Source organism: Pseudophryne corroboree, chromosome 10 (assembly GCF_028390025.1).
Source record: "Pseudophryne corroboree isolate aPseCor3 chromosome 10, aPseCor3.hap2, whole genome shotgun sequence".
Lineage (NCBI taxonomy): Eukaryota > Metazoa > Chordata > Amphibia > Anura > Myobatrachidae > Pseudophryne > Pseudophryne corroboree.
Window position 1 is genome coordinate 45,028,652 of NC_086453.1, and position 8,427 is coordinate 45,037,078.

The 8,427-nt window shown below is 38.8% G+C and overlaps 1 protein-coding gene across 1 annotated transcript; it reads right to left on the reverse strand.

Annotated features, from left to right (window-relative positions):
* Positions 1-1,863: 1,863 nt before the first annotated feature.
* Positions 1,864-7,779, reverse strand: LOC134965169 (C3a anaphylatoxin chemotactic receptor-like). Its single transcript, XM_063941686.1, has 3 exons — positions 7,726-7,779; positions 7,545-7,642; positions 1,864-2,872 (listed from the first exon to the last, which is right to left on the reverse strand). Exons 1-3 carry the CDS (start codon positions 7,777-7,779, stop codon positions 1,864-1,866), a joined length of 1,161 nt encoding a protein of 386 aa, XP_063797756.1.
* Between the last annotated feature and the right edge of the window lie 648 nt (positions 7,780-8,427).

Genomic DNA, 8,427 nt, shown 5'->3' on the forward strand with positions numbered 1-8,427 from the left:
GAACGCAGGGCGTGTTTGTGACGTCAAATCCAGAACTGAATGGTCTGAAGTGATCGCAACCTCTGAGTAGGTCTGAAGCTACTCAGAAACTGCACAATATTTTTTTTAAGCCGCTCTGCGATTCTTTCGTTCGCACTTCTGCTAAGCTAAAATACACTCCCAGAGGGCGGCGGCTTAGTGTTTGCACGGCTGCTAAAAACTGCTAGCGAGCGATCAACTCGGAATAACCCCCTTTGAGAGAACTTTTTTTTTACTTTTTAACTCATTTAAATAAGTAAACAGGAAGGATTTAAAGTTATTACCAATTTATTCAACACAGGAAGGGGTGAAACTTGGTCTGGTCATGAGGGTATAAAAAAAATCATATTCATGAAGCTGGTAAGGGAATTTTCATCAATGTTCAATTTTAATATTTGGTTGAAAGAAAATTTTGCTGATAGTAATTGGTGATAGAAACAGTAGTGATATAACCCAATGGGATGGCTGGTTTTTGAAGCACCTGTCCCGGCACTGGAGCAATACTTAAATCGTTTGGTTATATCATGTCTGATGCTTCAGTTTGCATTCAGTTGGATACTAATGTACAGTATAATACCCCTTTCACAACACCGCAAAAACCCAGGTTATTGACGTGTTAATCTGGGCTGGATCTCAGTGTAAATGGGTCATACCGTGTCCAGGGGAATCCAACCCAGGTATTCTGTAGTTAAAGGGCAGTGTGATCGAGTTGCCCAGGTCATCCGATCTGGGTCCTGTTCAATAAATATGGAGATCTGTCTCACTGGCTCCAGGAGATGATGTCATCTCTAAGCCCCGGCAGAGGACAATGTCATCTCCAAGTGCCGGCAGAGGACAACCCCCGGGATATGTTAGTGGGAATGGAGTTCAAGTGACTGTGACACAGCTTGAATTCCATGTTAAGGGATCTGGGCTGGACCCAGGATTGCAGCGTGACAGGGCTATTAGGTGGCCTTATGGGTATATTGATGAACATGCTGCCAAATGTCTGTATTATTTGATTGCTTTCTTAATACCATATGCAACTAGTGTGTAATGTATACTGTTACAGCAATTGTCTGTGAATATCCACGGCCTGATACCACCCTGACCCATCATGCTGAAATTAATTCTCTTTAGGTAATACATTTTTTCTGCTTTCTTTTATAATGCAGGGCCGTAACTAGGGGAGTGGGGGGGGGCTAAGGGGGCATGCTCCCCGGGTGCAGGATTTGAGGGGGTGCCAAGGAGTTACAGAGGAGCAGAGTTTTTTTTTTTACCAGCAGTGCTGTGCTGCTCCAGTGAGACAGCAGACAGCTCCCGGAGCAATGGCTCTGACCAACCTGTCTGCCCACAGCTGGCGCTGATGCTGTGCGGGTTAGCTCCAGTTCCTGGGATCTCTACTATGCCGGCTTTAGGGGATGTAGTATAGTGATGTGGTGCAGTGTATAGGGGAATGTAGTGCATTGATGAAGTGTTATGATATAGTGCACTTTATGGGGACACACAGAGGAACATGTAGTTGAACACACTGGCAGAGCATTTGACACATAGGGCATTTGAGGCACATAAGGGAATATTGTCCAATAGTATACCCTTATTATAAGCCGGCATTGTGAGAATAATGATGAAGAATTCCGGGAAGGGACTTGAAGAGGTACATAGAATTACAGTTATATTTCATATTATGAGAATATGTCTCACGCTTGGATAGAGATAAAGTAAAGGGAGATAAAGCTCCTAACTCTTTACTTTATCTTTCTCCGAGCTTTGATAAAACTCCCCCCAAGTAACATGCAACACATGTACATATTTTTTAAGACTATCATCCATATAGCATTTTAGTGTGCACTCTCAGGAAAAGATTTATAATGAAGAATCCAAACTTGCAGCTTGAAATGTAGTAGCGGGAGTGTCCGTGCAATTAAGATCAGACCACTCATTAAAAGCATTTTCCAAAATAGCTGGAATGGACTTTACAAAACTTTTCTTGAAATCATAGGTAAAGAAGACATAGAGCAAGGGGTTGATGCAGCTGCTGAAGTTAGCCAAGCAGATGGAAACTTCTGTAATGACAATATCTGTTCTTGAGTAACTTATACCAAAAGATATTAATGGCCAGGTGTTATATGGAAACCAGCAGATGAAGAAGCATACTATGACAGAGGTGATAACTCGGAATGGTCTTTGAAACCGTTTTGATTTTTTTATTCTTCTTATCTTGATAAAAATTAAGCCATAAGATATTAGGATAATGACGAAAGGGAATGAAAACATGCAGACATTTCTTGTGATATACATGGCATTTGTCTTCATTATCCGATCAGATTCAATGGGTAAATCATATTTGGGATAACACTCAGTGACATCATCAACCCCATGGTTAAAAACCAGATAAGGAATACTCGAAATTAGGGTCAACAACCAAACCAGTACAGCTATGATGGTGGCTAACCTAGGTGTCCTGTGTGATTTGGTCCAAATTGGGCAAATAATGGAGACACATCGGTCAATGCTGATGACGGTCATGAAATAGACACTGCTCAACATGTTTATGAAGAGAATCGTTATACCAGCCCTACATAGGTAATTATCATAAGGAATTTGCCAATACAAAGCCCACTCAGAAATACGTAACGGTAGAGAAATGCATGTGACAAAGTCAGCAATAGCCAAGTGTAGGAACCACACGGCACTGACTGTCTTCATCTTGAAGCCGGCAATCCAGATGACCAATCCGTTTCCTACTGTCCCCAAAATTAAAGTCACACTGTACCATATGATGACCATTGTTCTTATAATGTCTATTAAATTGTCAAGTTCATTGTCATCATAGGTGAAGTTGGAATTTAGCCTGGTGTCTTCAGTAAAATCCCTAAAAATAAAAATTTTCTTATTAGTGTATTAAAGTTATAAAGTTATATGCATACAGTAAATATATATATATATATATATATATATACACACACACACACATATATATATATATACACACATATATATATAACACACACACACACACACACACACACACACACACACACACACACAGTATATATATATACATATATATATATATATATATATATATAAAAATATATATATATATAGATATATATGAATAGCAAATGGATGGCACTCCGTGGATGAAATAAGACTCCAAACAGGTTCTATGGATTCAAACAGTCCAACCCTTTGGATTAAACCTTAAGTCTCAATTGCTTTTTATAATCCTCATGGGCCTTAAGTTTTTCAACCACTGTGCCGTGGTACACTAGTGTGCCCTGAGCAGTCTCCAGGTTTGCCACAGAGCCAGACCCGTCAGTGTTTTGCCGCTACTGAGGCCCTGGAACAATCAATACTGGTGTGTTTAGTAGTTGCAGAGCCAGTTCTAATTTTGGGCCCGAGCAGTGTTGAGCTCTTCTGGCTTTCTCAGATATGGCTCAGGCGTTACCTATGGTGGAGCGGTGACATGACATCTTAGGACACACAACTGCACTATTTATTACCATTATATTTCAGTGTGCCTTGGCAATATTTACATTTTGTTCAGTGTGCCACAAGTTGTAAAAGGTTGAAAATCTCTGCATTAGTTGATATAATTGTAGCATTTATCTATTGACAGTATAATTTTGCTTTTATTATTCACCATATCTTTCCATTTATATATATATATATATATATATATGAATCAAAAGTGTGGTCGGTGCGCTACTTCCCTTTCTTAACCAGTATATTCAGGAAATGTCTTAGAAATAAACTTGCACTCTGATTCCACAGGATACCCTGCAGACGGCAGCTCAGTCCTTCGGGGTGTCACTAGGTTCAGTGACAAAAAATCTGGAGAAGAAAGAAGAGGACAAGCGCCTAATAGTGCAGTAACTTCATGCCAATTTTGGATATTTATAATTAAGTATCTCTAGGTAATCTGCGTACCGGAAATTTGATTTTTAGCAGGCAAATCAAAATTACAGCGACTGGTTCCTCCAGTAGGTTATCTGCACCACAACTGGTCACCGGTTTCGCGTGAGCAGATATCTCACAGGAAATGTCTTTCGGTCCGAGTTATTCGCAACAAAACACGGTCTGTAATCAACCAAAACGAGAGATGCCTCTCATAGTGCAGTATTTAATTATCAAATATATTGGGGTTCACACAAATCAATAGGTATTCAGCGTACCATAATATAAATACCAAACAGCATTTCAAAAAAGGTCTTTTACACGAGTGATCATCCTCCGTGGATATATATGAGAACGTGGTTCGAGGTTCGTCGTGTATAAATGAAAATCACAGGCTAAAAAACATAGATTTTAATTCATATACTAAGAGTGGTCACAAAAATAAATAAATTTAAAAAGCAAAAAGTTCATAAAGCTTATCTGGATAATCCGATATTTTTCTTAGGCAGTCCGGGGTATATCCACGGTGAATGCCTGGGTCAGGGATGTTCAGAACAGGTCCTCAACGCGTTTCACCTAACAAGGCTTCTTCAGGAGTGTCTATAGGGACTAGTCATGCTTTCCTGTTTTTATCCCCTTTTGTGATTAGTGGGTGGTATCCAATTATGCAAATTACTTAAGGTCGGGACATCCCGCCGGAAGTGTTAAAAGAAAGTCTTAAAAAGATAGATCGAGATAGTACAGAATAGTCATAAACAGAGTACACACTTTTACATTGAGAAAACGTAGATTTTATAACAAGAGAACCTTGGAGGAGCAGTGTGTTTATAATACTAATGACCGGAAATCACGTGAAACCCGATAGCCGTGTTTCCGGAACTTGCGTACCGGAAGTAAAAATCCCGGAAGTAGATACCCAGTGGAGTGTCCATGTAAACTATTACAGTCACGCCATGCGCACTAATCACGTGGCCAGGGTATTCAATTAAACTATTTTGGTCACGCTATGCGTGATAGTCATATGGCCGGAAATGGCACGTCATGCGCGGCAACCGGAAGTGTCCGTAACTCGGATGTGACCAGGCTTAGCCTCGTGGAACGCAACTATTTAGCAATGTAAATCCAGTGTGAGTTATACACAAAAACATAAGTCAAAACACATACAAACATAATGCAAAACATAATATATGTAGAACGCTAATGAAGTACATAGCTGTATTCATATAAATAAAGGAAATCAATAACCGGAAATGAGGGTTTGGTAAAAAGTTGAAACGCAGAATGGAACGCAGATCATGTGTTCCTATTCCTATACTTCTATATATTGCCCCAGTATGAAGATTTTTGACACATAAAAAAATTATTATTAAAGCATGGTTGTAATGAAGTATATTATACTATATAGGATAAACATTAATAATAATATTATTTTTCTTTTCTCACATATGACAAATGGACTAGGGGGCAACATGTCACCGCCCGGAAATCATTTTTAAAAAATCAAGAAATTTGAAAGAAATTCTTGCTCCAAGTCAGCTAAAGACAAGAGAGAGTACTCAGACCATGCCCAGATGTACTGGAACATACAAATGCGGAAAGTGTATTGTCTGCAAATTTGTACACCCAAATAGAAAGACCTTTCAAGATTCAGCGAATAAAACAGAATATAAAATAAAACAGTTTATTAACTGTAACACAACGTCTGTAATTTATTTGGCAGAATGTGGATGTGGACTCAAATATGTAGGTAAGACCAAGCGACCTCTCAAATTGAGAGTACAGGAACACCTCCGCAACATCAAAAACAAAGTGGAGAGTCATCCTTTATCAAATCATTTCCTTATCCATCACTCATCCAATACAGATACTTTCACGTTCAAAGGTCTGGAAAAAGTCACATTAGGAACAAGAGGTGGAGATCTTCCCAAACTGCTGTCTCAAAGAGAAATGTATTGGATTTTAACCTTAAACACACTCAGCCCGTTAGGTCATAATGAGGGATATGAAATAGCTCCTTTCCTCTAACCTCATAACATGACCCTTACACTGACACTTTCTTTATTCAGCTATATATTTAATGTATTGAGACCTATATACTAAGTATTATGTCTCAATCTATGGAGTTGAAAGGATTCCCTAGAGGGTGACATGTTGCCCCCTAGTCCATTTGTCATATGTGAGAAAAGAAAAATAATATTATTATTAATGTTTATCCTATATAGTATAATATACTTCATTACAACCATGCTTTAATAATAATTTTTTTATGTGTCAAAAATCTTCATACTGGGGCAATATATAGAAGTATAGGAATAGGAACACATGATCTGCGTTCCATTCTGCGTTTCAACTTTTTACCAAACCCTCATTTCCGGTTATTGATTTCCTTTATTTATATGAATACAGCTATGTACTTCATTAGCGTTCTACATATATTATGTTTTGCATTATGTTTGTATGTGTTTTGACTTATGTTTTTGTGTATAACTCACACTGGATTTACATTGCTAAATAGTTGCGTTCCATGAGGTTAAGCCTGGTCACATCCGAGTTACGGACACTTCCGGTTGCCGCGCATGACGTGCCATTTCCGGCCATATGACTATCACGCATAGCGTGACCAAAATAGTTTAATTGAATACCCTGGCCACGTGATTAGTGCGCATGGCGTGACCGTAATAGTTTACATGGACACTCCACTGGGTATCTACTTCCGGGATTTTTACTTCCGGTACGCAAGTTCCGGAAACACGGCTATCGGGTTTCACGTGATTTCCGGTCATTAGTATTATAAACACACTGCTCCTCCAAGGTTCTCTTGTTATAAAATCTACGTTTTCTCAATGTAAAAGTGTGTACTCTGTTTATGACTATTCTGTACTGTCTCGATCTATCTTTTTAAGACTTTCTTTTAACACTTCCGGCGGGATGTCCCGACCGGAAGTAATTTGCATAATTGGTTACCACCCACTAATCACAAAAGGGGATAAAAACAGGAAAGCATGGCTAGTCCCTATAGACACTCCTGAAGAAGCCTTGTTAGGTGAAACGCGTTGAGGACCTGTTCTGAACATCCCTGACCCAGGCATTCACCGTGGATATACCCCGGACTGCCTAAGAAAAATATCGGATTATCCAGATAAGCTTTATGAACTTTTTGCTTTTTAAATTTATTTATTTTTGTGACCACTCTTAGTATATGAATTAAAATCTATGTTTTTTAGCCTGTGATTTTCATTTATACATGACGAACCTCGAACCACGTTCTCATATATATCCACGGAGGATGATCACTCGTGTAAAAGACCTTTTTTGAAATGCTGTTTGGTATTTATATTATGGTACGCTGAATACCTATTGATTTGTGTGAACCCCAATATATTTGATAATTAAATACTGCACTATGAGAGGCATCTCTCGTTTTGGTTGATTACAGACCGTGCTTTGTTGCGAATAACTCGGACCGAAAGACATTTCCTGTGAGATATCTGCTCACGCGAAACCGGTGACCAGTTGTGGTGCAGATAACCTACTGGAGGAACCAGTCGCTGTAATTTTGATGTGCCTGCTAAAAATCAAATTTCCGGTACGCAGATTACCTAGAGATACTTCATTATAAATATCCAAAATTGGCATGAAGTTACTGCACTATTAGGCGCTTGTCCTCTTCTTTCTTCTCCAGATTTTTTGTCACTGAACCTAGTGACACCCCGAAGGACTGAGCTGCCGTCTGCAGGGTATCCTGTGGAATCAGAGTGCAAGTTTATTTCTAAGACATTTCCTGAATATACTGGTTAAGAAAGGGAAGTAGCGCACCGACCACACTTTTGATTCAAACTTTCTCCTACTAGGTTCTACAGGTTGGAGCAGCACTCCCATTTTTTATCATTGTATACGATAGATTGTCTATCTTGAATCTGTACTATACCTATATATTTGTATAGAATGTTACGTTTATGTGGTCTCAACAAAAAGAGGTCTGAGTTATGCCATAAGGTATTTAATGAGGAGGGCACCCCGAATACCACAATAATTAATGACAGCTTAGACTCATTGTTTTGGGAAATAGAAAAATCACTTATTAAAGAAACCAAAACTTGGTGGGACATTAAGGGTCTGGAGCATTACCTTAAGGTTGATAGAATCCCGAGAGGACTCAGGCTCCTAAAAAAACCCACCTTTGGTACTGATAATACGGAATTTATAGACGAATGGGATAGAATTTTACACGCATGCTCCCTCGATCTTATGAAATTAATCATCAAAGAAAAAAAGAATACCCTAACAGCACTAGAGCTAGACATTAGAAACAAAGAGGACTCACTCACCAAGCATAAGGATAATGAAGAATACAAAGTAAATGAGAAAGTTTTAAATAAAAAACTAGAAAAAGTTGAGGAAGAGGTGATTCGGAACAAGGAGAACAAGTTCTATAGGGATAAATTGGATTATGAAAACAAACGGGTCAAGAATTGGTCCAGATTCCAATTTCGCAGCAGAGATAGAGGTCGTATGGTCAATAGAAAT

Coding starts and splice junctions, on each gene's coding strand:
- LOC134965169 (XM_063941686.1), bottom strand. CDS start 7,779: ATGGGAGTGCTGCTCCAACCTGTAGAACCTAGTAGGAGAAAGTTTGAA. Junction 7,643..7,725: donor GGAGAAAGTTTGAATCAAAA/GTGTGGTCGGTG, acceptor CTGATTCCACAG/GATACCCTGCAGACGGCAGC. Junction 2,873..7,544: donor GACAAGCGCCTAATAGTGCA/GTAACTTCATGC, acceptor TTTTATTTTTAG/GGATTTTACTGAAGACACCA.